General features: G+C 48.0%; 1 protein-coding gene across 1 annotated transcript in view; it reads left to right on the top strand.

Moving 5' to 3' along the window:
- The window catches only part of MYO5B (myosin VB), a 96,413-nt gene that overhangs the window by 26,025 nt on the left and 43,356 nt on the right, over nucleotides 1-27,032 (top strand). The window contains exons 12-19 of the mRNA XM_026092247.1: nucleotides 5,579-5,701; nucleotides 6,671-6,754; nucleotides 12,055-12,204; nucleotides 13,292-13,389; nucleotides 16,646-16,732; nucleotides 23,702-23,813; nucleotides 24,664-24,875; nucleotides 26,754-26,910. Of these exons, the coding sequence (XP_025948032.1) occupies nucleotides 5,579-5,701; nucleotides 6,671-6,754; nucleotides 12,055-12,204; nucleotides 13,292-13,389; nucleotides 16,646-16,732; nucleotides 23,702-23,813; nucleotides 24,664-24,875; nucleotides 26,754-26,910 (1,023 nt within the window). The remainder of the gene's footprint in view (nucleotides 1-5,578; nucleotides 5,702-6,670; nucleotides 6,755-12,054; nucleotides 12,205-13,291; nucleotides 13,390-16,645; nucleotides 16,733-23,701; nucleotides 23,814-24,663; nucleotides 24,876-26,753; nucleotides 26,911-27,032) is intronic.

Raw genomic sequence — 27,032 nt, 5'->3', positions numbered from 1 at the left:
GCCAGTTTGGGATGGCTTTGAGAGTTTGTAGGCGAACGCAGGAGGGGTGAAGCATGGGGTGGTGCCTGGACACAGGTGAGGAAGGGGTCTCACTGCTGAATGGCCAAGGTCATCAGAGGGGCCCAACAGGTCCTTGTTGGCCTGCTGAGATCCATGGGCATTGAACAAACCCAGTGGCCCAAGGGCAGGTGTGTCATGTTGCATCAGAGGGAAAGGTTTGGGGTTCATTRTTTAGACTTTGGTCCCTGTTGGGGTTTAACGAGATGTGTGACCTGTCCTTGTCTGTGAAAGGAAGGTGACCTGTTAAGTGACTATTCTCWGCAGTGTGACAGTCCCCAGATGCAGCTGGCCTGTCTTCAGCCTGCAGGTCCTGCACAGGCTCTGCCCGTGGCTGAGGAAAGCACCTAAAAAAATTGCAGTTGAGGTCTTCTAGAGGCTCAGCTAGCAGGAACAGCTAAAAGCATATGCACGGTAGAGAAAAAGCTTCAGCCTTCGTCCCAGSTTGTCTTATCCTGTCTGTTACAGTTTCTGAACATGACTGACTTAAATTATGTTTAATTTGCTCTCATTTTTAACACCCCTAAAATAGCAGCTTACCCAGCGCTGGCTCAGGAGGTCAGAAATTTTTGCTTGATATTTGGCCCCATTTCATTTTTTCTCTGCGCTGTTAAGCCTGTTAAGTTCCTCAAGCTTGAGGCAGCTCCTAGGTATCGAGAGGACCAGAAGGAAAGTTTCCCTGGTGACGTATTGTCTGATAACTCCCTTTGCTCTTCTCGAAAGCGCCCGGTGCCRGTTGCTCCTGGTGACGGGATGTTGCATTAGATGGAGCACTGCTCTCATCTAGGAGGCAATTCTCCTCCTCCTAGAAAATAATGACAACGTGCGCTGTGTAACCGCGCTGAGAAGGGAGACTTGGCTGTAAATACCTCTCTAACTGCTAGTACTTTTTAATCTGCGCGTTTTTGTCGAAGAAGCTGGAGCACAGGAGCTGTCCCCCCACATCATTTGCCAGTTGTCTCGGTGGTGCCTGTCACCGGGGAATGCTGCGATTAGTCACCRGCTCCTTTATGAGCCCTCAAATTGGCTCTTTTGTGATAACCTGCGAGCAGGCTGCAGCTTTATGAAAATTTCGGTAAGCCTGTCAAGTGCAAGCACCGGTGTCCGCATGGAAACCTTCACACCCACGTTGCCGGTGGTGGTCCTTCCCCCACCGAGGTGGCTCTGCGGGCCGCCTCGCTGGCAGTGGCGCGGTGGAGGGCGAGCCGCTCCGCCGGACCCCGCGGCAGGCGTACAGCAGGGTGGTTGGCACGCCGTCTCGCTAGCGCGGAGCGCGGCGGGGAAGCRTGCTTGGGGACCGAGGTGGCGGCGGTGGGGTTCGGCCAACATAACGAAACGTGGGTGACACAGCCTCCGCGTTGGCCCTCAAGTCATCGCTTCRCAGGGTGGATATTTTTTTAATTTTTCATGGGAGGTTGGGGGTGTTCAGGATATGCTGAAGCCGTTTGGCTAACAGAGGTCATAGACCTTCAGTGCTTAATGAGCGTCTTGCCACAGAATTTAGAGAAGAAGGGGACCAGGCAGGACAGAAATGAGAATCGGCAATGAAAGAGAGCTTTTGAATAGAAACTGGAGTTTGAAGGACTAAAGCTGTCTCTTGAAAGCAAACCATAAAACCTGTAGCTTTGAGAGAAGAGGGCTTTAAGATCTGTTTATATTCTTYGGGTTTACCTAGACAGCTTTCAGATCTTCAGAGTTAAGAGCTGTCATAGAGTTAAGGCTGGAGGGGGCCTCGTTTGGTCCAACCTCCCGTTACATCCCTGATCYGCACAAGGAGCCTTATAATCTTTGTGGAACTGTGACCCTGCACCTTCTGCTAAGTTTCCTTGGAGTCCTCAAAAGACACTGTCACAGTCTTCCCCATTTCCCATGCTGGAGGATCATCTACCTGGATCTAGGGCTTCTAGGACCTCTTGGCTTTGCTTTGGCCTAARAAGAGGCCAGAGGAACAGGARGAGTGATGTCCCRTCAACAGAAAGTGGCCTTGCAGTAKCCTTGTGAGCCAAGGCCAGCACAACAGGTACAGAAAGTTACCCATGGGATTTAGGAAGTCCTRTAGGACAAGTCGATGAGCCTTGAAGTGGAGAGAAGGGAGGGARAGGCATCTAGGAGGAACTCCCTCCCTGCCTGTGAGCTGTGAAGTGTGGAGGAAATCATTGYGCAGCCAACAGTGATGGTGGGAAATAATTTGGAATAAGAGCAAAGCTTTCAAGGAGAGATAGGAGAACCAATATAAAGACCATCAGCAGAGATGGACAGTAAGGAGAGAGACAGTCTTCCAAAAATCCAGTCCTGGCAAGTTGGGAGGTCATGTAGAAGACATGCTTGTATATCTGGGATGTGAGGAGGCTTTTGAGCATGCTTGGCCTTGTTACAAAGGGTAAAGAATGACTTTGGCGATGGAGTCTGCAGAGTTCCCTGGAGGACACTGAGGGTGGAGGGAATATGTGAAGAGCGACTCCGGTACTCTGCAGAGGAGGAGCTAGACTGGGCTGGTGTTCAGGAGACTGAAATCACCCTTGAAGGAACTTGAAAATTCTTTAAGAAATGTAGTGATGTCTCTGTATCAAAGCTGGATGCAGTTTTCTGCTTTTCTACCCGAAACCACCTGCTCTGCATGAGTGCTGTTCATCTTCCATACCGTTCCCAAAGGTCATTCGGGAGTAAAGACTGAAGCTGCTATGAATATCCAGCTTTCTCTGTAAGGGGTCCTGCTGCCCAGCTGCTTCCTTGCTTTTGATTATGCTGTTGGGATGGGAGCGGAAATGGAAAAGAATTATGATTAAAAGCGTTCCGTTAGCGTGAAGCACATCTAAAAGGGTTTGACCAGCAAAGGGCTGTTCTGAAGGACTGATGTGCCCATCATGACATCTTTGTCCAATTATTTATTATGAATCTCGGGGAATTTCTGTTCACTGAGGTGTGATGTGACTCTGAGGCTGTCAAAGGAGGATTTGTCTGATCAAGCTTGTTGAACTCCCCAGTGATCTCAWACTCTCTTGTGGGTTCTTGTTGTGTTTTACAGCACGTTACCACCGTGTTATGCTGCTGATATGGCACRTGCATTTTCCCACGCTGTTCAAAAGATGCTCTTTAACCTTTCCCGCATCCTTCTGTCGTGCTCCAGAAACACTGAAGCCTGTTTCTAGCAGCCTAGGTTTCAGTCCCACTTGTCTCTCTGTGCATCGCTGTGAACTTTGGTATCCAAACAAATGCATTTGCCTTGTCTTGATTTTTTTATTTTGTTGTTCATCAGAATTGAGCATGTCATCCTGCAGCGCCATGCCGTTCTGTCGGGGGCATTTCTGTTCAACGAGCGGCCGTGGGAAGGGGGAGAGGGGCTGCACCACTGGCGTTCTCTATCGGCAGACCATCATTAGCTCTAACGAGAGGGCAAAATAACCTTGCCTGTGTCACGCTGTCGGGTTGTATGACTCAAGTTGGGCGCATCRCTTCCTGCGGAAGGTTGCTCTGGAGGGCTTTTAGCTCAGCAGGTTTGGGTGGACCTTTGCTAACCRTCCTTTTTCTATAACTGTGGGCAGCATCTCATCCTTTAGCCCAAATACTTCCTGAACGGCTCCTTGACTACATGGGTCTTTTGGGGTTTTGTGGGTTTTTTTGGATCTGGGGATGCTTCTGATACAAAAGCAGTGGCCTCAACTTTGGGGACTGATCCTGGCCATAGTGAGCAGCTCTGGTTTCTGGTGCAGTAGCGTGCAGAGGACCATGTGTAACGAAGGAGAGTGAAGACGAGCATTACGGCGCCAAGCTGGTTTATGCAGAACGACAGACGGACGAGGGCCGTCAGGGCAGCGGGGACAGGAGCAGGACCAGTGATGTCATGTAAATCACTCCTCTAAGGTTATTCCTATTCAGAGATTTCCATACAATACCTGCAAGGCACCATGGTGCCTTCCACCTCCTCTTCCTCCTCCTCCCCTCCCAAAAAAGTCTTGCACTGATGGGACATTCTCCAAATAACTTTCTCAGTGGCTTTGAAGGCTTTAAGCTGCCAAGCAAATGCTGAAAGCTGTTATAATGGTGCAGTTAATGGCCTGTTAGTTCTTATCCTCGGGACTGGGTCCCTCTCAGATGCTTCCCAGGCAGCTATAAAAATACTCGAGCTGTGCGCCGGCGTGCAGGGAGCCATGCGGGGCGGCAGGAGCGGCGCCTTTGAAGCTCAGCTCCCAGATAAGCAGGTTCTTCTGCAAAGTGGCTGGCCTGAAAGAGAGTTGCTGCGGGATAAATCTGCTTTGCGCAGCGCGGGGAGCCTCGGGGGCTCGGAGTGGCTGTGCCGCAGTCGGCAGAGGGGACCTTCCTCCTGGGGATGCAGGGAGCACGTGGATGGGAGCTCCGCCGCTCCCAGCACTTGTCCAGTTTGTATCCGAAAGAGAAGTTGAACCTCCTGTCGTGATCATTCATCAGTAATATTGTATATAATTATATAAAAAAAATCCTGTCTTGGTGTAACTCTGGAGTTTAAGTATGCACATATATCTTGCATAAGTATAGTATGTATAGGAACACAGTATGTTTCTGCTGGTGCCTAACGCTTCCATCCCGTTTGTAGCTTGGGTGGTTTCATGCCTTAGGTAGGACAAGAGACCTCAGGTTCCCCGTGTGAGTTTCCCATATGCTGCTATGCAACTRTATGTTCTCTTACAACATAATTAAACAAATTCATTTTTTTTTCTTATTCTTGGCAATGCAACACGTTAACTTTAGGGAAGAAGTTTGCAGTCATTTACTGGGTGAAAACTTGGTGCTGGCCCAGGGAAAACTGAGCTAAAATGTTTTGGTCCCCAAAAAACTGCTTTAAAAATGTGATGTATGTGCCTAGCAATTAATGCAACTTAAGCACAAAAATACTTTTTTTTTTTTCCCTCCCTTCTTTTTTTCCTGCAAGAGCTGTCTGGCTGTTGGAGTAGTACCAGCACTCAGATCTTTTTCACTGGAAGTGAAATTTTACTGTGTTTTTGCAAGAATATACATGAAAATAAAATAGTACCCGTTCCCAGAACTAGGCGGGACAGGCACTTTGTTTCTCAAATATTCATGTAGCTGCTGTTGGCAGCATTCTTGTAATGCGCGTTATTCGTTATTTAGCGGTGGTAATGTCTGTGTGTCCGTGTCAAAACCAAACATGTCCCTTGCCCAGAGAGCAAATGCTGTAGCAGCCCCCCTTGGCACTCTGGTCAACAAGAGCTGGAGCACTGATGAAGGCATGGGGAATGCCAATGGAGGCATGAGTTGGCATGTTGACCTGAAATTTTTCTTGTGTTGATTCTTGTGCTCCTGCCTGTTAAATCTCTGTGACACCACTGGAGAAATGGGAGTTTGGGGCCATATTTTTGACTTTTTCTTGTCGGCCGTGATGCACATCTTAGACTTCCGCTTCTTCCCTAAGCCRCTGTGGTTCCTGGTGTCCTTCCTCCTGCTCAGCCACCCAAGAGAGGAGCCCCTGGGCAGCCAGGGTGTTTACACCTCTGACTGCAGCTGTGCTCCTTTCCTTCCCGTTCAGGTTCCCAAAGGAACCGACCACAACTGGGCGCAGAAGCTGTACGACCGGCACGCTGGCAGCCAGCACTTCCAGAAGCCCCGCATGTCCAACACCTCCTTCATCGTCGTGCACTTTGCAGACAAGGTAACTGGCTGTGTGCGGTGTGTGCTGGGGCTCAAATGCAGAAAGGCACATTGCGTGGAGCAAAGAAGAGGTCCACACACATGCAAAAAATTAATTTATAGCAGCAGTGAGCTACTGTTAGCGATAGGGACGCCCAGCTGGGTGCTCAGATCTTGATCAGCTTGAAGACTCCCGCCCCTGAACTATTGCACTAAGCTTTAAATAGGTATGCTTTCCCGAGCAGAGAAAAATCCTCTTTCTCAAAGCTCCGCTGAAATGAATTACTGTCAGGGCAGCTTCACTGAGGAAATATTGGAGCAGGGGATTATTCTGAAGAGCAGAAGTTCTGCATGTCGGAGGCTGCAAGGCACAGCGGGGAGAGGCGCGCGCGAGCTGACCCCGGGGCCAGTCCCGCCGTTTTGAGCAAGAAGATGCCAAGCTTTGCRTGCCTGTTTTGGGATCAAATAGAAAACGTTAAAAAAATATATAAAACTTCAAATGTAAAAATATATATGTATATGTGTGTATGTATATGTCTAGTGTCCTTCTGTCCTTAGAAAATGCTTCCCRTGCTCCCTGACCCTCTTCAATCTCAGGAACAAGAGATGTACCCAGGAGGTCTTTTGAGGTCTATCGAATAGCTCACAGGGAGCTTTGGAGTGCCTTTTAAGCAAAAAATAATGCCAAGGGAATTATAATCCTTGAGTTTTTACCACTGCTTTTGTTGGAAATGCATCTGGATGCCGTACAAAGTAGTTTAGTGACTAAGAAACAATCTGTGTGTGGGTTAAGGATTTTAACCTCATTCAGATTCACTTTTTTAAATAAAAAATGACCTCTAAATTCTATTTATTCCCTACTGCCTCTTAGGTTTTTCRAGTGAGCTTGCGACAGCAGTGGGTGCCTCGGGGGGAGCACGTTGTGGCTGTGTTATTGGACTTTCGGGAGGAGGAATTTGACCTCTGGCTTTTTCCCTTTGCCTTGCGTTAGGTGGAGTACCAGTGCGAGGGCTTTCTCGAGAAAAACAGGGACACCGTGTACGAAGAGCAGATCAACATCCTGAAAGCCAGCAAGGTAAGGGCAGGAAAGCGGTCCGGGATCGAGCCGACTCGGCACTTCCACTTTCCAAATTCAAAGCTTAATGTTTGCGCTTGCGTTAAAGCCCAGCAACGTGCTCGTAGGATGATCCTGGGATGCAAAGACGTGGTCCGACGTTTAATGAGCCTCTTGCCAGTGGTGTTGCTGACCCTACTGCCTGGACCCAACTGCACAGAAAGGGCTGTTGCCTTTAGCTGCCGAGCACCATGTGTAGCCTTACTGCTGCCTTGCCACCTACCGGCGAATGGCTCTGAGAAATGGCATGTGAAAAATACGTGGTTAGCATAAAACGCTTGAAATCTAAAGCGAATGCTCAGGCGTTCCTAGTGTTGACAGGGCTGTTTTACACTGCTCCAAATATATAATTTTAGCAAACTAACATGTTAATGATCATGTTTGCTCTTGCTCCTGTATTACAAGATTTTGTGCTGTGTAGCTCTCTCCTCCCGGGTGTTGTAAAAAAGACTTGTAGGCACCTCATCCCAACAGTGCTAAGGGAGCTGTAGCGACTGACCTGGAATAGCAGGATTCGTGGTAGAGAGCTCTCGGTCTTGCAGGCTGTAGATGTGGTTGGCTTTGGGAACTGGAAAAGCACAAGCTTTGGGGCTCTGCGGGCCTTGTCGCGAGCGGGGTCTGCAGCAAACGGGCCCTCGGCAGGTGTGCTTCGCTTGGRAGAGGCCACATTTGTGTGCCAAATGGTCAGATTTTATATTGAYGGTCCTGTTCCCATCCTTGAACCCGCATTGACAGTATATACGTGACACAGACATGCGTAAAGCACCTAGTGGCTTTGGTTAAAAATGAGAATGATACAGACTGTTAAGGAATTTCACATCTGCATCGTTTTTGGAAACACTCCCCACCCCAACCAAAGTAATTGCTGTAAGTCTTTAACTGCTAATTAATGAGTTAAGATTTCTTTCAGTTGCCCTAACCCTTGCAGGGGCATCAGTGGAGCAGTTCTCTTAAGACGTTCATATGAAAATCCAGCCCTGCAGAGTCAGACGTGCCGTCCGGGCATCAAAATCAGGATTGCATTGCTCTGGGGCACCCTCTTTCCATTGGAGGTTGTGTGGGGCGCAGGGAAATAAGTGTCTGCCCCGTGCTCTTTGCCGAAGCCTGCCTCCGCACGGACCGGCTTGTGAACTTGCATATATTTTTATTGTTCTCATGCCTAACTCTTTAATTCCCCCGAACGTTGTGAACAGATGCGTGTGTCACATGTCGAGATTTCGGACCCTTTGCTTGAGAAGGAGCACGACGAGGGGAAAGGGAGGAAATATTATTTTTAGGAGCATTTTAAGCAGGAGTTCATTCCCATCAAATAAGAGAGGCTAGAGCGGGAAATTAATGGAGCGTTGTCGATGGCTCGCATTTCAGCAATGAATTCATAGGGAGACGGCAAGGTATGCAATTTTCCTGTCCGCGGGGGCAGTTGCAGGTCTAATAACTGTGAAGCTGGGCTTTAATAATGCCCAAATCAAAAGCGCTGTGTGTTCAGGAAGCTTACAGCTTTCCCAGAGCAAAAATCGTGCCTGATTAGGGCTTATTAGAAACGCCAGGTAGTCTGGGGGAATAATTGATGCTGTATGATAAATTATTGAGCCAGCGCTGAACTTGCTGCTGCAGGTACTGCTCCAGCAGTGGCCRTTTTGGGTGAGGGTTGGAGCATTAAATAACCCCTTGGAAGTGTTCGATGGCTTTGTAGCTGGGGCAGAAGCACACGGCCAAATGGGGAGGGGGAAAGTCACCGTCTGCTGTCCCTGCCTTGCTGTCACAGCCTGTACAGCATCAGCATCTGCTGACAGCTTGGTTTTACCTTTCTTGGGAAATCCTTCTCCTCCCGCAATAGTTCCTCCACGTGGAGGAAAGCAGAGGCTTGGTTGCTTCTCTTGGCTTGCTGCTGTCTCCGTTTCTCAACACCTCTTGGTGGAAAGGGCATCGGGATGGCACTCCCCAGAAACGATAAGGTGCATTGTGGACCGTGCTCCTTGGTTGTCCTCTTGCACAAGTGTCATTCATCCACCGCAGAGCAGGCTGGGCTTTGGTTTGATAGCAAAGAAGCAAACCCCGCTCCTTGGAGCTGGCTCCCTTGGCCTAAAACATAGGTTTTCTTGCTTGGAGCAGAGGAACTTAAGCTATTAATAGGTATGTCTGAGGGCCAAAGATTTGGCTTCAAAACTATGCCGGTGCTCCTTGGATCAGGCACGAGCACTTCATGAGTTCCCAGTGCTGTCGTGATGGCTCTGCAGCCAGTTCCTGGGCGAGTGGCTGAGAGTGACTGTGCTCTTTCCACAAAGCCTCTTTCCAAAATCCTGTGCTTTGGCTTTTGTTTTCCACTTGTCCTTCTGCCAGGTAGATTCACAGAATCACAGAATAGTTGAGGTTGGAAGGGACCTCTGGAGATCATCTAGTCCAGCCCCCCTGCTCAGGCAGGGTCACCTAGAGCACGTTGCACAGGATCGTGTCCAGGTGGGTTTTGAATATCTCCAGAGAAGGAGACTCCACCACCTCTCTGGGCAACCTGCTCCAGTGCTCTGTCACCCTCACAGTGAAGAAGTTTTTCCACGTTCCGTTCTCCTTATTTCATCTCTCACCTGCCACGTGGACTCCATGGATGTATAAACCAAAAAAAAAAAAAAAAAAAAATTGGTTTCTTCTGCTGTAAAAAGCAGTCCAGTTTCTCTGAACCAAACAAACGTCAGCAGCAGTGGTAATGCTGAGCCTTGTACCGTCTCTGAACTCGCAGAGATGCGCTAATTTGAATCAAACTTGCGTTTGTGCTGACAAAGGCTGTGCCACAAGGACTTTCTCCTGACTTGTGAAGGACCAGGATCAGGCCTGAGTGCAGTATGCGCTGCCTTCCCCCTTATATTCCCACCAAGGCAATGCACGGGCAAGCGGGGGGGAACGCTGCCAAGTTAACACGGCAAAGGCTTGAACACCTCTCTGTCAGCAAGTACGTTGCTGATGAAGAGCTCCCACCAAGGTGGAATTGCGTTCTGCTTATTAGAATGCAATTATTTCAGCCAACAGGACAGCAAGAAAGACTTTGTAAAGCAGCTAATTAGTCTTGAGAGCGCTGGTCAGCTAAAACGGTTGAGAGATGATGTTCTCTGAATGAAGGGAGCCGATTTGAATGCCGATCACAAGCGCAGGGGCATGCTGTTAAAGAGATTATATTCCCGTCCTTTGTAATTATGAATAATGCACCAGCGGTTTCAACTCGGCAAATTGCGAAGGAAGGTTTTGTCCTTCTCTGTTATCTTCCAGCTTTCGTGAGCTGGTGCAAACGATCCAAGCTGCACCGATTTTGCTTTACGTAAGCTGAAAGCTCACCTCTGAGACTCGTGTCAAGCGTTGGTCTGGTAGCAAGCGCTATAATGCTACGAATAGCGATCAGAGAGAGGGATCGATGACACAGACAACTAAGCATTGAGAAGATATCTTGGAACCTGAAATGACAGCTTGGAATTTCACTGTGTTGTCGAGTGAGATGCTAAATTGAAATCTCCGTCGGTCGCCTTCCAGCTTCAAGCACCTGCCACCCAAACATCCCACTTTTGCAGTGGTCAAAGCACCCCAGAGATTAGCATGTCAGAAAAGTGAAACAGCTGTCAGGATGTCTTTTTGGGGGCTAGATAGTAAGCCGAAGAAAAGGTGCAAGCCTTCATTTTGGCATGTGTAGTGGGTAGGAGTTGAGCGAGCTGCAGAGATAAAAATAACGACTGTAAGCACACAGCGGATCCCTAGCAAGCGCGGTCTTGGAGCCTGCAAGCAATTTGATAATGTAATGCAAACAGTTTCTTTTCCATGCCGGTATTTAGACTGCTGTGCTAGCAAGCTATGCAAACAAGCCGGCACCAGGGCTGGAAATACTCGTATCTGAGATCAGGCGAATGGTGGAGAGCCATCTGGCCCTTTAGCATATGTGGCCTGTAGTCAACAGCTGCTAGTAAAAATGAGAACAACAGCCTTTAATAAGAGTATAACATGGTAAAGCACTACTATTTTTTTTTTTTTTTTTGAGAACTTACTCACAATACACCCAAGCTAGCCTTTAGGAGGAGCTGGAAGAGCCGAAGTCTAGCACAGTTTTGTGACCTTGAGCTACGGGAGCTACGACGGATTTTCTAGGCGCTCTCAGATAGACCATTTATTTTCCTCTGGAGCATTCTGGAAGAAGAAAACTGATTTAAAGGTTAGCTGCTGTTTGGGGAGCAGAAGCTTGCAAACTCAGGTCTGTGACCCGCTCGGGGTCTGCAAGCTGCTCTTTGAGGGATCAGCGAGAAGTAAGAGAACAGGGCAGTGTTTCAGTTAGTTTGTTGTACATAAAATAAGTTGAAATTTACTGTACATACTTTCAAAGGAGATTTAGGGTTGGGAGGGGGGCTCAAATTAGCTGAGCTTGAGAAACACCATCAAGCAGGCTGAGCTTTGAACTGGATGTCCCCAAATCCATTCGGGGCTAATTGCACAGGGTGGTGCAGCGCAGCCTTGCTYTTAGGCAGATGCGCACCCCCGCCGGGCTTGGCACACCACAAGCCATGCAAAGCATTGGTGCCAATGCAAATCGGCGCGTTTGCACCAGTGCAAAGCCGGTGCCATGTCCCTCGCGCGCTCTGGAGCGGGTGTTTGCTGCCGGGGTGCTATCGCAGTTAGTGTTTAACTTTTGGCCTAATGCAAATTTGAAGACCCTGCCCCCTTTAAAAAAAAAAWATATATATATATATATATTTATATATAAAATATATAAAATAATTATAAAAAATATATATATATGAATTGAATATGTGGGTTCACCTCTTCTCCTGTGTATTAAGCGGGGATATTGCTGTGAGCTTGGCATAACACAAGACTTTTCTGTCTTGTGTGACTTCAGCCAGCGTGAGCAGGCTGTGTGCCGCGAGCATCGGGTTCCCTGTTCCCGGCGAGGGCATTGCACAGCCCAGCAGCGCCCGGCGACGTCCTCGCTGCAGTGAGGACCCGGCGATGTGCCTCGGACGATGCTTTAATAGCCTTTCCGCTAACGAGCCTCTCTTTCCGCTTGTTCAATTTAATGTGCGCACTTAAAGATTTGATGAGCTGCRAAACAGGATCCCCCCGTGTCACTGCTGATGTGGTTTATGCAGCTGCAACGCTTCTTGCTTTTAATTTATTGCCCTTTGCTCCCTTCGTGGTTTGGGAGAGGTAGGGAGCGCCGGCGGGCTGCGGCTCGGCGGCTCCTGCGGAAACGAGCAGCGGTGCGGGTGCTCAGGCCCCGTCTTCCCTTTCAGTACCAGATGGTCGCGGACTTGTTCCAAGACGAGAAGGATTCTGCGCCCGCTGCTTCCGTGGGGAAGGGGTCCTCCAAGATCAACGTCCGCTCTGCCAGGCCGGTCGTCAAAGCGGCCAATAAGGAGCACAAGAAGACGGTGGGGCACCAGGTAACGTAGAACGTGAGCGGCTCAGCAAACTGCTCTACTCCGGCTCGATCCGAGCAAGAGCAGTGAGATAGGAGGTGACCATGGCCTGTGCAAGAGCCTTGGCATGGAAACCAAAAGCTCTCCCAAAGCTTAATGCACAGCTGTGTAGTTTAAACTTACTGCATCCTCCTGTGTCTCCTATGATTTGACTCACAGACAATGTGACCGATAGGGGACAAGCTTAAAAGGAGGAAAAAAGGTAGATAGAGAGTATTTGGCTCGACATGGGATGAGAGGCGTGGGAAAGCTGAATCTAGACACCCCATTTTCGCAGTTGAAGATATCTCGCCTCCCTTCTCTCGTCAGCTGGAAGCAGAGATGAATAAAAAGCTATTGTGTGAACTAAAGAGACATTCCTGTGACCCAAGTTGTAGGATGGGATCAGTCTGRCTGCATTTTAGACACCTTCTAGCAGTCTGTTGGAAAGTAGCCTTGACTGGAAGAACGGAGACGTGGCATAAGCCAGGCCGGGGCCACTGTAAGGTTTATTAGATTGTATCGCAAGGCATTATAGTGGTCTGAAATTGAAATGAGGGAGGTTCTGACTGAAGAAAAAGAGCAGATTTTCCCCCATGAGGGCAGTCTGGCAGTGGAGCAGTTGTCCAGGGAGGTTGTGCAGTCTCCATCCTTAGAKGTTTTCAAGACCCAACTGGATCAAGCCCTGAGCAAGCTGGTGCAACCCCATAGCTGCTCCTGCTTGGAGCAGGCGGGTGGGCTGGGGACCTCCTGAGGTCCCTTGGTGATTCTGCTTCTCGGCCAAGAGTGCCACCTTGGTGTCTGCAGGCCAGCAGTACTTTGCACTTCTGCCTAACAAAGTTGGAAGAAGATGTTGKTTTTGGTATTCACTGGAGGGTAGAGTGCTGCAACATTTGTCTCTGTTCTGCGTCATTGAGCTGGAAGTCCTGAGCCCACCAGTGTCTTGTCTGAATCGCTGCTGTACATGCTGGGCTCATGGGGAGGTTTATATCATGTTATAGCTAGGGGCTGGTATGGATTGCACCCTAGAGCATGTTCATCCCTCCTAAAAATTCATGGTTTTGTCTCACAGTTCAGGAACTCCCTTCATTTGCTTATGGAGACACTGAACGCCACCACCCCGCACTACGTACGCTGCATCAAGCCAAATGACGAGAAGCTCCCGTTCAAGTAAGTAGGCTTGCAGATAATGTGTTTAGCTGTGTAGCAGCAGAGAGCCCTTTGGGCTTTTCCTAAAGAGATGCCCCTCTCCTAATGCCGTTCCATCCTGGCAGGTCCCAAAAGCTTGCTGGAGTTGCTTCTCTTGGGTTTCGTTAGGCGTTCTTTGTGTCATTGGACTAAAAACTAATGCATATCCTAGTAATTTGTAGATGTACTCTGCTAATATTGAGAGATAAACATTGCTTATATTGAGCATGCTGTAGTACATCCTTGCTTTGCAATAGTAGGGTCTTTCATGCAATTTCATCTTAGAATCACCTTGATATAAATAGTTAGAGTACTAAACTGTGAAAAGTAGCAGAGAAAGAAATGAAAAGGTGTAGATAAGCAGCGTGCTTGCAAAATTGCTTGTAAAAAGAACAAAAAATGTCYTGATGCTTCCAATGTGAATRTGGAAAAAATAAAAACATGACTTTCGTCAACCTGAGGCAGATTTCCAGGTGAGTGAACAGCTGGAGCAAAAAGGTGGTCTGGGTCTTYCTCTGTAGCTGGGAGGTGTATCGAAAGCTGTGAGCATGGTGAGCAAATAGCTGTTGGCCTTGTTCGACCTCTTAAGTAATGTGTTTGTGCCTGATCTTGTTCCCTCTAACTTCAGAGAAGTTTGGCCTTTGGTAAGGAGGGACCTCGTCTGTCTCGCTGTGATCTACTCTGAAGGCCATGGCAAAACTGCAGGTGGTGGCATATAAGAAGGCCGGGTTATAGCCATAACCCGTAATCGGGGAGGCATTTCCCTCRCCCTGATCCAACGTGGCCTGAATACCCCCCTCTGAGCACGATACCACCGCGGGGTTCAGGGACAGGTCCGGCTGCGTCCTGCAGAGGAGGACGCAGCACCTGTAGATAGGTCCACCCTGTTTGGTGCTGTGCTCTCTTTGCCACCAGGAGACTTCTCCGGCTTGGCTCCTTGCCCCTGCCTCTCAAAGCAAACAGCCCAGAGCGGTTAGAAAACACTGGGGAACTGGCTTAYGTTTAACTCATTCATTAGATTTTTGTTAACGACTCAGGACAGGACCCCGTTAGCTGTCTGTCCTGGGATGACAGTTTCCATGCTCTGTTGTGTCTGTTTTACATAAGGTTTTGCAGGCACTGGAGATGCCCGAGGTCAGGATCTCTTGTTGCTAACGGCTGAGGTTGGCCATTTAAATGAAACTACAGGAGTCCACTTTTTGATTGTTTTCTTTAGATGAAGCGCAGAGGTGTTTTCTAACCAGCTGTAGTGGAAGTGAGGTAGATGCAGGGTTAAATGGTTGCAGCTTGTCAAGGGGTTGCCAAGGGCTCAGCTTTCAGCCCGTCCTTCCTAACTCTTTTTGCCTTTAACTTTGCAATTCAGCATTTCATGCGATGCTCAGGATACAATTCATATCCTTTTATAAACATATTTTATAAACATATATGTTCCTGGTAGTCGAGGTGCAGTAACTATTAAAATGAAAATATTTGTACTTCTGAGACCATAAAAATCGGGAAGAGGATTCTGCTTGTGCGTGGCGACTCAGTCTGATGTGATGCTCCCCATCTGGCCAATGTCATAGGTGTCCAAGCCCAGGATTTTGGAAACCAAGGGCAAACCCAAATAGACACAAGGGTTGTTCTGAAGGGCCAGTGTGCAGGTGTTGGTCTGCGTACGGCATCGCTGCAGGTCTCACCATGTGCTGGAAATGGCAGGAGGGTGTCCTGGCTCCGAGCAGAGATGTTGCATTCCTGTTTTGCCAGGGCARTCTTGATTTATGATTTCAGTTGAGCCTATTTTCTTATATTTAAAACTGATGTCTGTACAAAGCTGGCGAACACTGGCACAGCTGTAAAAGAGTCCGCATTTCAGAGGCGTTTCTGCTTGGAGTGCCAGGAGGAATTAGAGAAACGGGACATCAGTGACACCACACTGCGTTAGCATCAAAGTGGTGTCTTGTAACATGCAGAACGCTTGGTGCTATATCTTCATTGTTCAGTGAAAAAACATGGATTTTTTTTTTTTCCCTGAAGCTTAACATTTTTCAGCTCATGAGAACATTACTTTTTTTTTTTTTTTTTTTCCCTGCTAAGATGAGACATTTAGCCTAGAGAGGAGAAGGCTTAAGGGGAACCTAGTAGCAGTCTTCTAGTATCTGTAAGGGGAGTACCAAGAAGATGAACCAAGCTCTTCCCAGTGGTGCACAGTGGGAGGACAGAAGACATAAGGCACAAATTGAAAAGAGAGGTTCAGCCTGGAGATGAGGAAAAATTTTTCCCTGTGGGGACAGTCTAGCAGTGGGGCGGTTGTCCAGGGAGGTTGTGCTGTCTCCATCCTCGGAGGTTTTCAAGACCTGTCTGGGAAAAGCTCTGAGCAAGCTGGTGCGACCCCATAGCTGCTCCTGCTTGAAGCAGGAGGGTGGGCTGGGGACCTCCCGAGGTCCTTTGCAGCCTGCATTACTCTGACTCTTACTTCGCATCTTGGTGCAAAATCTAGTTTTGTATGATTTTGAGGGGATATCAGCCTTGGTGGCTTTGCAACAGGGGTGGCTGCATGGCAGAAAGATCTCGTGGTGCACAACGTGGATTGCCCAGGGATCTTCTGGGATGAAAGCTTTCCTGTCTGCAGAAGAGCGTTGCTGTTATTTCTAGGCAGCTTGTGATGGAGTCACCCATTCCCTTCTTTATCTTAATTGCATTGCTTTACACAGCAGGGCATCTTATGGCCATGGAGACTGATTGCAGGAGATTGCTGTCTTGTCCCAAGAGTACCACTTGGCATTGATGGTAGGGTGATAGCAAGGACCATTTCGCTTGAAAAGCGCATCCATCTTGTGACATGGAAAGGAAAACGTGTGACATCTCTGCAGCCTGCTCCCAAATGGGGGTGTGGGGTTAAGTGCACGGTTGTCCTGAGGGAATAGGTATGGACACAAGCTATCCACTGATACCTGGTTTTCTTCAGCCCCTGTGCTAATGATGACAGCAGAGCCTTATTTCTGCAAATCGGATGCTAATTCACATCCCCCAAAGGGTCACTGTCCAGCTGGTTCGGGCAGTAGTCCTTTTCTTTCTTGCAGTTGTGTCCTGATGGATATGAAGGACTGAATTGCCTAAGGTGCTGTGTGTGTCCGCAGGGGCAAAACGAGACGTGCCACAAAGGGTGCCGATGTCAACCTTCCRGCGGATGCTTTAGAGTGATGCCGATGAGGGTTTCTTTTCACTGTGTTCATCTGTATCCTAACTATAATTGCAGGTTTGATCCGAAGAGAGCGGTCCAGCAGCTCAGAGCTTGTGGCGTGCTGGAGACCATCCGCATCAGTGCAGCTGGCTTCCCCTCCAGGTACCGTACCTGACTTCGGCACTGTGTTCTGCTGCTGATGTATTGTAAGGAGGGAGGGAGGAGGAGGAGAAGAAAACACCAGTGTTCGGAGGAACAAGGTTGAATTAGGTTGGCTTATAGGATAGATTTCCCCTTTTTTAATTATTTATTTTTATTTTTTATTTTACAAACCCCCCATTAGCTCCTGAGGATCCCCAATTCTAAGAGCTGCATTATCGAGCTGCAATGTCGGGCCGCCGGAGAGGGCCTGGGGTTTTGTCCAGTGTTCCCACTGGTGCTTTCATGTGGTAAACTATAAAATTGCTGGAAATGCCGGTGTGCGGCCGATCAGGGAGTCTGGCTTCGATCCCATACGGAGGTGGAGAGCAAGCAGCAGCTCCTTGCACTCGCATGGGCCTGTACATCTTTCTTTCCTTTTTCCTGGCTTCAGACACCTGCCGCAATAGGAATTTCAGCCCCAAAATATTTTATTGTGCTCACAGAGAAAGAAAACCAGGGTTGTAAATCACTGTTGCAGGCTTCCACTCAGCACATCTGAAGCAGATTTGACTTGAAGCTCTTGCATCGTAAAAAGGAAAGGTTACGGGTGCTGTGCCTCTTGCTGATTGTGATTTAGAAAAAAAAAAAACGCAGCAGAGATTTTAGGGCCTAATAAATCCCCAAACATAAACTATAAATAAAGCCTGGAGATGACAAGGGCAAATAATTCTGAAAATGCATCAACTCTGCTTTTCTGCCAAGCAGTTTTGTGTTCCGGTCAGCCTTTCTGCGGGGAGCAGAGGGGTTATAAATGCACTCGGTTCGGAGCCAGCTAGCGGCGATGCTGGACACCGGGCAAACCGCCCGTCCCTGGTTTTGGGGAGGAGCGGGCTGCCTCGCCAGTTACCCTCCTCTCCGGCGGATCCGTCGAGTGCGCTGACGGATCCGCTCCGCCGCGGTTAACCCTGCGTAAAACCGCCACCGTGCAGTCAGCTGATACCCTTGCTCCATCTCTGCCCACCCAATTTGGGACCTTATGGTGCTAAAATCCGTGTGCAGTTAATAACTGGGGAGGGGGGAAAATRCTGCAGCCCCTGGAGGCCGGTCAGGGTGTGTTTATGGGAAATGCTCTACTGGTGCAGGGACCGCTCTCTCCAGGAAAAACCCAAAGGCAGAAGTGACCTGCCCTGTGGTCTACCTGGATGCTTTCGGTGACGAGAGCCTCTCCCAGGACACGAGCAATACAAAACCCTTCCATCGCTGCAGCTTGTCAGCTCTCCTTCTCTCTCCAGGGGAGAAAAAAAAAGGATGCAAATAGCTGTTCAGTTTTCAGTCTTCCTCCAAGTGACCTTCTCCAGCGCAGTGTTTGGGATGCTTCAGGGACAGGTTCTCTGTTTGTTTTATCGTTTCCAGAAGATAACGGTGTACAGCAGCACCTTGGCATGGAAAGAGATGTTTGCTTTGGATGCTGCTACTTCTTTCCTGTCCTTGATCGTGGAATTGCAGCCTTGAAAACAAGAGCTAGGCTTTGCACAACACCGTTAAAAGACGGTGAATAATCTGTGTATTTGAGTTGGCTTTATAAACTAATTTGGCAAGAGCTACTTCCACAGAGTCTTATTCTGTGGGAAATGCAATAGGTGTTTTAGTTCTTTCGGGGTTTTACGTGCRTGAGGTTGTGTTCTTGATTTTCGTCGCAGCACAAAATCTCGGTGAGCATTGATTATTCCCGTGTATTCCCTTTTATATCGATGCAAGTCGGTTTGTAGCAGTCGATTAAAGATCACCCGGAAAAAAAGGGTCATCGCTTGAAACGTTAACCCTGGGTGAAGGTTATGAATTCAGACTGCTTAAAATTATTGTATGAATCTTGAAATCTTTGTGAGGTTTGTTTCACTTGGATGTAAACGATTTTACTTTAGATCAAGGGAGAATTTTCGAAATGTTTCATCTCAGAAGTTGTATTAACAGAAACGGGAGAAAATGGGAGTTTTCATCCTGTAGCATGTACATTGGAATATTTCCCCGCATATTGTTGCGAGTGTAACTTCTGAGCGCGATGTGCCTCAGGGTCTTAGGTGCCTTTGCACTTCTCAATCACGATTACTTTGTGGTTAAAGAACTGAATGTTTTGAGGTTCCGATAATTTTTTACCTAGTTCCTTTAAAAAAAAAAAAAGTTTTAATACAATTTTTACTGTTCTTCAACCCATCTGAAAGACATAATACACTTCCACTGAAAGATGAAGCTTCGCGATCCCTGCTTTGGGTATGGCCAAGCTTATTTTATCATTTTTGTAGAATACGGTGTTTGGCAACTGTCTCAAGTAAATTGAAAATGTATTGTTTGGTTTGAAACGCCACGGAGTAGTTAAACGTATTTGTTAGTGTGTACGTAAATGAATGTGATGAATGGACTGTCCTAGCGATACAGATAGTGTATCTATCATCAGCTTCTGTGGGTAAAGCCTGGGACATGTCTCTCTGGTATGAACCATTCATCTTCTTTAGAGAAACTGGTTACATAAAGATTTGTCTATAGAGAATAAATTGATACAGAGCTCCATAAATAACAAAACGCTCTGAAACATGGTTTCCACCAGAATTTTATCAAAACCGTGCCTTGCTCTTCATGCTCGTGCTCAATATACCTGTCAGCGCTCAGGTCCCCGTGGTCTCCTGCCGGGTGACCTGTCCCTTTTCCAGCGCTTGACCCCATGGAAACTTTTTTCGGATAAGGGGAATTTCTTGTTTTCCACCCTGTGCCTCTGCTGCTTGGAGCTGGCTCTCAGGCGCTGCATCTTTATCTCGGTTCAGTGGGAAGTCCCAGCTGCTAACCTCTATAAACGTTAAACATGCGTAATTGGAACGTTTCATGGGCATCCTTGTGCATAAAGTCGCTTTTCACAATGTGGGCTTAGCAATCTCCGCAGCCTTTTCTGGCAAACACAATCTATAAACTAGTTTGGCTGCCGGTAGCTCTGTTTGTCCACTCCCCCCACCTCCCACAAAAAAAAGTTAATTTATTAATAGCGTTTTTTCCCCCCCACGTTCTGCTCTTTGAATACGTTCCAGATAATTTCAAGCGATGCCAGTCTGAATGTTTTAGAGCTAACTGAAAGGCAAATCTGTTCTGCAGTAAACAAAGCAAGAGAAATTTTCCTCCCTGGGCTGCAGTTTCTAAAACAATTTCATAGCGAATCTCGGCTCCGCTGTTCAATCTGCACGCCCCCRAAGGGACTCCGACTCCTGCAGAAGGATCGATGCCTCCCACCTCCCAGACCGCTTAAAATATCGATCCTTTCACTGAGTGGTGTCACATGGCCTGGGAATGATTTCTTTTTTTTTWWWWTTTWWTWWKRWTTTTTTTTTTWAATTTTGGCTTCTGCACCCGCACAAGCTGTGCTCAGCAGAGGTAACAGGATGGTCGGGGTGCTGCGGTCCTTCCGGGCTGGCGTGCCGTTTATTGGCATTCCCGGGGGAGTTAGACTGTGAAGGCACTGATTTTTGGGCCACCGAAAGAAACCGCTTTATAGCTAAGTCGTAAAAGCTTACAACTCTTATTATCCTCCTCCTTTCGCCTCTTCTGTTTGGAGCCGCTGGAACAGTGCTGGTGGAATGGCGATAAAACAATTGGTCGGAGGTATTTTGGGCAAACGCTGCCTGCTCGGAGACGTGCTCTTCAAGACTTCGTTAGGAAGTCTTCCCTCTRGTTAGTCCCTTTTAGGTGACAAAGAAATTGCTGGACCTGTTGACCAGGTCTCCTGCTCCTGGCCAAAACAGCAACCATCTTCCTTGCTTCTCCAGCCCAATGAGCTTTTTCACCAGCATTATTTATTTTCCTRTGTTGCTCCATTCCTTTTATTGCCTCTTTCCTTTAGTGGCCTGTGCTAGCATCTTCAAAGCAAAACTGTGGTGTCTGAGGTTGCTTGTGCTTGATCTCAGCCCTGAGGTTATTTTCTTGGGAATTTTTGAGCAGTATCGGTTCTTCCGTTCTTTGTTCCTTCCTCTTCCTCTTTCTCAGCTGTGCRGGTACAAAGATCGTTCCAGTAACGTTTCTTCTCCTGTATCTCCTGTCTGGATCTTATAACTTGATAGTGGAAGCTAAGGAGGTCAAAACTGTATTTAGTTAGTGGTCTGTGGTGGTTTTCCAGTTCCTAGCCATGAGGTGTGCCCTTGCCGTGTGTTGTGATGGTTGTGGAGCTGGTTGAGGAGGGAGGCCACCTTTAATACCCAGCAGGGACGATTTTAATAGCTCCCAGCAAGTCCCAGGGAGGCATAACTCTCCCCTCCCAACTCCTGACCTGGCGCAGCRTGGTGCATCCCTCATCGTCTGCAAGTACCTGGCAGGAGAGAAGGATGCTTCCTCTTTTTTCCTTTACTCTACTGAAGATGCTGATATCAAATCTAAAAAAAAAAAAAAAAAAAGTGTGTGCCCCAAGCATTAAGCTTCAGTATTTCTGCCCAAGAGGGATCTCTCGTGTAGGGCTGGGAGATCATGTCTGTGTCTCTCCAAGCATGTAGTTGCAAGGTAATTTGATATTGCCTTAAACCTTAAGTGGCTTAAGCAGGCACATTACATTAAACCTAAATGCTTTAATCGCTCCTTTCTCTGGGGAGATCCTGTAACAGCGGCTACGGAGCGCCACGGCTTCCCTTGCCTTAACGCAGCCATCTTTACCTGGGCCGGCAAGTATCCTGGCCAAGGAGCATCCCGTGCTCCCCGGGGCCAGCGGGCTTGTGCCCCGGTGAGTCCCTTGCACGAATGGCCTCCTGCTTTCCGACCCCTCATCTTCTCCCTTAGCACCGCTCCAGTAGTGTTGGCCCGCGGTGTGGTTTCTCTTGCCCATCCCGTTTGAAAGCGTCCGCGAMATCTGCACCGTCTCTGCTTGGGTGCAGGAGGAGGGATGGATTTTATTGCTCTCTSCCCAACTTGGATGCGTTCCTTCAGTTGGGTGTGCTGCCTCTTCGCCATCTGCTCTTTGCCRGAGGAGCCCGAGCAGCACCTGCCAGATGACTTTTTCCTCTTAATAGCGTTTAATATTACCAGCCCCTAAACTGGCTCTGGCAGCTTAATGGGAAACCTCCCTCCTCCTTCTCTCTTTCCCCCGAGCTCTGCCACAGATCTGGCTCGCGTAACATCTGAGACAGGCGGGATGTCTCCAGCATCGTGTGTTTGGCTTTGCGCCTTGGGAACTGCGTGCTCTGCTTCTCCTATCGGCTTTAATTGGATCTTGGTAAGCATCCGACGTGCTTGTATGTGCCCAAAGGCAAAGGACCAAGTTCAGGCACAAAAATTGGAAATGTGCTCGTAAAAGAACGGCGATTAGGAAGAGAAGAGAACGCGATTTTGGCCTAAGCGCTRCGTGACATGAGCTCGTAGCCTTGCATAATCGTTGGGTTTAGTTGTGCTCTCCCTCACCCCAGACACGGCTCTTCGCAGCRGGTATCTTTTTTTAGTTACTATTCTCTAGCTAGCGGTAATTCAGTACTTTTGCTGTCTCCGGTAGCGCTCTGTCTTAGCTTTCATTTTAGATACAACGCTAAGGACTCCTCCTAGTTTTTGCCATTCCTGTACTCTTTGCAAATAGAGTTTAGGGYGCGGTGTGTCCATACAGGAGTTGTGTGGCACTTCCCAGTCCTTAGCAGCCCGGTGCCTTTGCTTTTTCTCCCTTCCTTCTCTTTGTGAACCTTTCCCTTCTACTGCATTCTTTTAGTTAGCGTATTGCTTTTAATCAGACTGGCTTTCCTCCCTCGCTGCGTTTTTTGGACTGAGGTGAAACTGTACTCATCGCATATCTTGAGAAATATTTCTGGTACGTCTGTCTTGCCAGGCTCCCAGCTTGCAGAGAGTTTCGTTAGAGATGAGACCTGTTACAGAGATGTCAATCTTGCGGATGGAAGCTACTGAGATGGTGTGACGTCTCCCCTAGCCCCACCGCCCAGTATAAGGACCCATCGCAGGCATGATACTGCCCTTTTGTGATTTGTTTTGCCTTTTTTTTCCCCCCCTTCTCCTAATCCCTGGTATATTTTATTTTGCTGAACCGGAAAAAATAGGCAAAATTGGTTGTAGTAGCACAAAAATAAATACACGCGTGGGGCTGCTGGGCTGAGGAGAGGTTTCTGTACGGCAGAGGTTCACACAGCGCATCCTCGTTTCCATGAGCTGCGAGAGCCGTCACGCGAGCGAGGCCAAGGCTCACAAACGTCTTCGCTGCATGAGAGCAGAAATCAAGATATCTGTAATCTTCTCCCGTCTTTTCCTTGACACCCGTTGTGCAGGTTTTTTTGAAATGATGACAGCCGCTATTTGGCAGYGCTGGGGAAACGCCTGCTGTTTCAATTAACAAGTCTGGTTCTCAGGGGTCCATAACTCACCGTGTTAATTTGGAGAAGGCTGAGACTTGGCGGATGCTGAGCYGTTTCCAGGATGCTGTCTGCAGGCTCTAAATCTCGCGGAGGCGGCAGGAGATGCTGGTCCCTAGCAGTAACATAGAGGGCTCCAATTCCTTGAATTAGTGTTGCCTGTTTAGAGACTCGACCGCTGATGACAGCAAAGCGTYGTCCAAGCTGCTGCCTTGTCTCTTCAGAGTCCAAAAATTTCACATTTGTTTTAAAGGTCTCGGCAACAGACCTCRACGCGAGGTGATTAGTGAGCTAATTGATTCAAATTTCTATATTTGTCAGAGTTTGGAGAAGCAAAGCTTTACTGCTGCGGTCTTGCTGGGAGCGAGAGGTTTTGGTAACTGGGAGGCAGGTGCTCCCGGCGCACTGCATAGGGAGAGAAGCTCATAAGCCCTTTTTGGTGGTGTTTCCATTGCAAACTAGAGAAGCACCAATAAATAGGTTTGGTGCCAAAGGAGGGCTGAGACGGGGTTCAGGTTTGAGCGAACTAGCTCCTTTCAGGGGGCTGCGATCCGTGCGGAGGGTGGCCGTAAGGAAATAACGCCCAGCGTGCAGGCTGATTCCGGGTGCGCTTTGCTTTCAGGTGGTCCTACCACGACTTCTTCAATAGATACCGTGTTCTTATGAAGAAGAGAGACGTCTCCAAGAATGACAAGAAGCAGATCTGCCAGGCCCTGTTGGAAGACCTCATTAAGGTGAGCTGGGACTGAACCCTTAGCGACAGTTTTTACAATGCAGAAGTTCATGGCTTTGATATGATTTGAGTCGCCCTCTCTTCTGCCACTTCACCTGCTGCTTATGCAGGTGCTGATTGAGTCAAGGCAGCCAAGAGCGTCTTCCAAAATGCCCCATCTTGATGTGCGGGAGACTTTTAATGGCAACTTACATGTAGAAAAAAAACATCCTTTGCATGGGAACCTTTTTCCCTTATATATTTAAGCAAATCTCTTCCACTTCTCCTTGCTACTCAGACTCACGTGCACTATTTTTAAATTGTGAATGTGCACGCAAAGGTTTCTTCTTGTTGTCTTGCTGCTGAGGAGCCCAAAATGTGCAGAGCACTGCAGTCAGGTTTTAATTTCTGGTCTCTGTTTTTCTCATGTGATTTTGAGGAATTTACTCATTTGGGTTCCTTGCTGCAAAGGGCCATTTCCCTATGCCCTGAGCATTGCCTCCTCAGCAGTGGAGCTGCTTGTGGTGCACGTGTGCCTCTGCAGATGTAAATCTTAATCTTTTCTAGAAGGAAACCTTTTCTTGAAGTCCCCTGGACTTCCTTTGGTTTATAAATAAGCACATATACAAAATTTGTGTAAATATGTGGAACTTAAGCCTGATTTCTAGTGTCATGTTCCTAAATGGGTATATAGAAGCTGACGTAGTTTGGAGTCTAATCATACCTTCGTTAGCTCGTGGAAAAGGGTTGTGAACTGAACTGGTAAACTTGATTCAAAATTTTGTTGTTTGTATCTGCTGAGCAACATGCACAGACTGAAAAAAAAAATGTTTGCCTCAATTAAATATAGTTTCCTTTATGCTTTTGAAAAGGATCCAGACAAGTTCCAGTTTGGACGTACCAAGATCTTTTTCCGTGCAGGCCAGGTGGCATATCTGGAGAAACTGCGAGCGGATAAGTTCAGGGCTGCCACAATCATGATTCAGAAGACAGTGCGGGGCTGGCTGCAGCGAGTGAAGTACCAAAGGCTGAAGGGGGCTGCGATAGTAATCCAGCGTTACGCCCGTGGGCACCTGGCTCGCAGGTAGGTCCTCGGGAGGTCTCCAAGGAGGGGCTAGTTGGGAACTCAAGGGGTGAAATACTTCTGGGCACTCGTATTCTCAGTTGAGTCTGTCTCATGGGCCTTAAAAATAAATAAATAAATAAAAAATTTGGGTGCTTAGTATGAGAAGCATGAAAATGCTGTGCGTTTGGTGCTCCCTTTTTGCTTAGAGATTTCGGCCCCTGCGAAGACAAGGTGCGTTTTGTGCGTGTAGGTACCATGCGCACTATGGTGAAATTTTATGTGCTGAAGTCGGGGCTTACTCCTGGCCCCTCTCTCCAACTTTACCAGGGACAAATAATCTAAATTCTTTGCCTCAGACTGATTTCATGTCAGAATTAGTTTAATTTCTATGTGCTGAGCCGGGGTAGTAACGCAGCCAGCTAGGTTGCAATCAGATGATTAAAGTACTCTGAGCTATTTGGGTGAAAGTATGTCGCAGAACTAATATTTTTCTGGGGCTACCTCTGGCAAACGGCATTTGGATAAGTGACTGAGTGTTGCACTAATTGGCCCGTGCTGCTCCGCTGCGGAGACTAGGTCTGCGCCTCCGCGGGATCCAAGGAGAGTTCTCAGCATTGATTTGCTGTATCCTTTATAATGAGAGGAATCACTCCAAATCCCTGGCAATGGGGTTATTTACAGTACGGAGTAATCGAGCAAAGAGATTAACTCTCCTTGTACTGGAATCTCAAGCTTTCTAGCATTGAACGGCTCACTGGGATTTCTGGTAGGCTGCTGATGCCAGACGTGGGGTGGACACGAAGGGGGCAGTGAAGCAATTAACATCTGCCCTTCAGAAACACTGTTCCGTAATCCCAACTAGCTCCGTACCTGGGCACCATGAGACACTGCCTGTTGAGTTAAGTGTGCCCAGCACGACATGGCCGGTCCTTTGCTCCTCACTCACCGAATGCTGACTTCTGTCACTTAATGTGGGCAGCAGAAGGTGGAGATCTTCCATGTTCCTTCAAAGAAGGCATCTTTGTTTCCTGTAAATCATATTGTATTTTGGAAGTATGTAAGAGATTCTAACCAAAATTGCTTTACGTATTTCGATAACACACCTGGGTTGTTACAGACCTGGGCCCATGAGTCATGGGAATGTCCTAGTGAGGAAGGGATGAGCTCCCTTGAGCTTGGGCAGCCAAARAGGATGTTCAAAATGAGACCCCTCTTGTGGGCTGAGCTGTCTGCAGGCACACGGAAAAACTGAAGGCCAAGGTGGATGTCTGTAGCGCTTATGACTTCAGGAGCTGGAAAACGTCCTTGGAGAAGGAATCTTGCTACCTGACGCTCCCCATTAATAGCATTTCCTTGGACTTTTTATTGCTGTGGTGTTTCCCTGACATGACTTTTCGGTTCACCTCTTTGTGCTGGTTTCACAGAGCAGGTGTCACCTGGATAAACTGTCCTCTCCTCTTTTTGGAGGCAGAGCATTCCTCCTCCTCGTTAGCAAGCTCCGCTTCAGTGAGTCATGATGAGAAATCATCAGCTTTCAAGAAGGGAATATATAAGCCAATGCGATCTGGTCCTTTTAGTTTTGATATGCTTTTCCTAAAATGAAAAAAGCTGGAGCAAATGTTTATATAATGCTTCATGCTGAGAGCAATAAATGCATCGTAAATTCAGAAAAACAAGCTAGTTATCAAATTAACGGGAGGTTTTATGGGTACTTATTAAGCCGTGTAACAACAAGTTGAACATGAATTGAGTCCGCGAATGGGAGCAACGTGGACAGAGTTGACAATCTCTTGCATTATTTACTGTGGGTTTTTCTCCATACAGTTTAACACTATGATGAAAAGAAGGGGAGATGGAGTTTAGGCTTATTACTAACCTTTTTCCCGTGCTTTGCAGGCTTGCGGAGCACCTGCGGAGAACGCGAGCAGCCACTGTCTTCCAGAAGCAATACCGAATGCTGAGGATCCGCCGAGCTTTCCAGCGGGTCCGCAGCGCCACCATCACCATCCAGGCTTTTGCTCGGGGCATGTTTGTCAGGAGAGTTTATCGCAAGGTAGGACCTCGCGGAGCCTCTCTGCAGCAGAAGAGCTTGTATATTCACCTCCCCTGGCCTAGCAGGCTGATGTATTAATCATGGATGTTTTGATGTTTCACTAAGCCGACTGCCTCCGGTGT

Source organism: Apteryx rowi, unplaced genomic scaffold (genome assembly GCF_003343035.1).
Source record: "Apteryx rowi isolate R43461 unplaced genomic scaffold, aptRow1 scaffold_95, whole genome shotgun sequence".
Taxonomy (NCBI): domain Eukaryota; kingdom Metazoa; phylum Chordata; class Aves; order Apterygiformes; family Apterygidae; genus Apteryx; species Apteryx rowi.
Note: the sequence above shows the minus strand (reverse complement) of the source record. Positions and strands in the feature narration are given on the sequence as shown.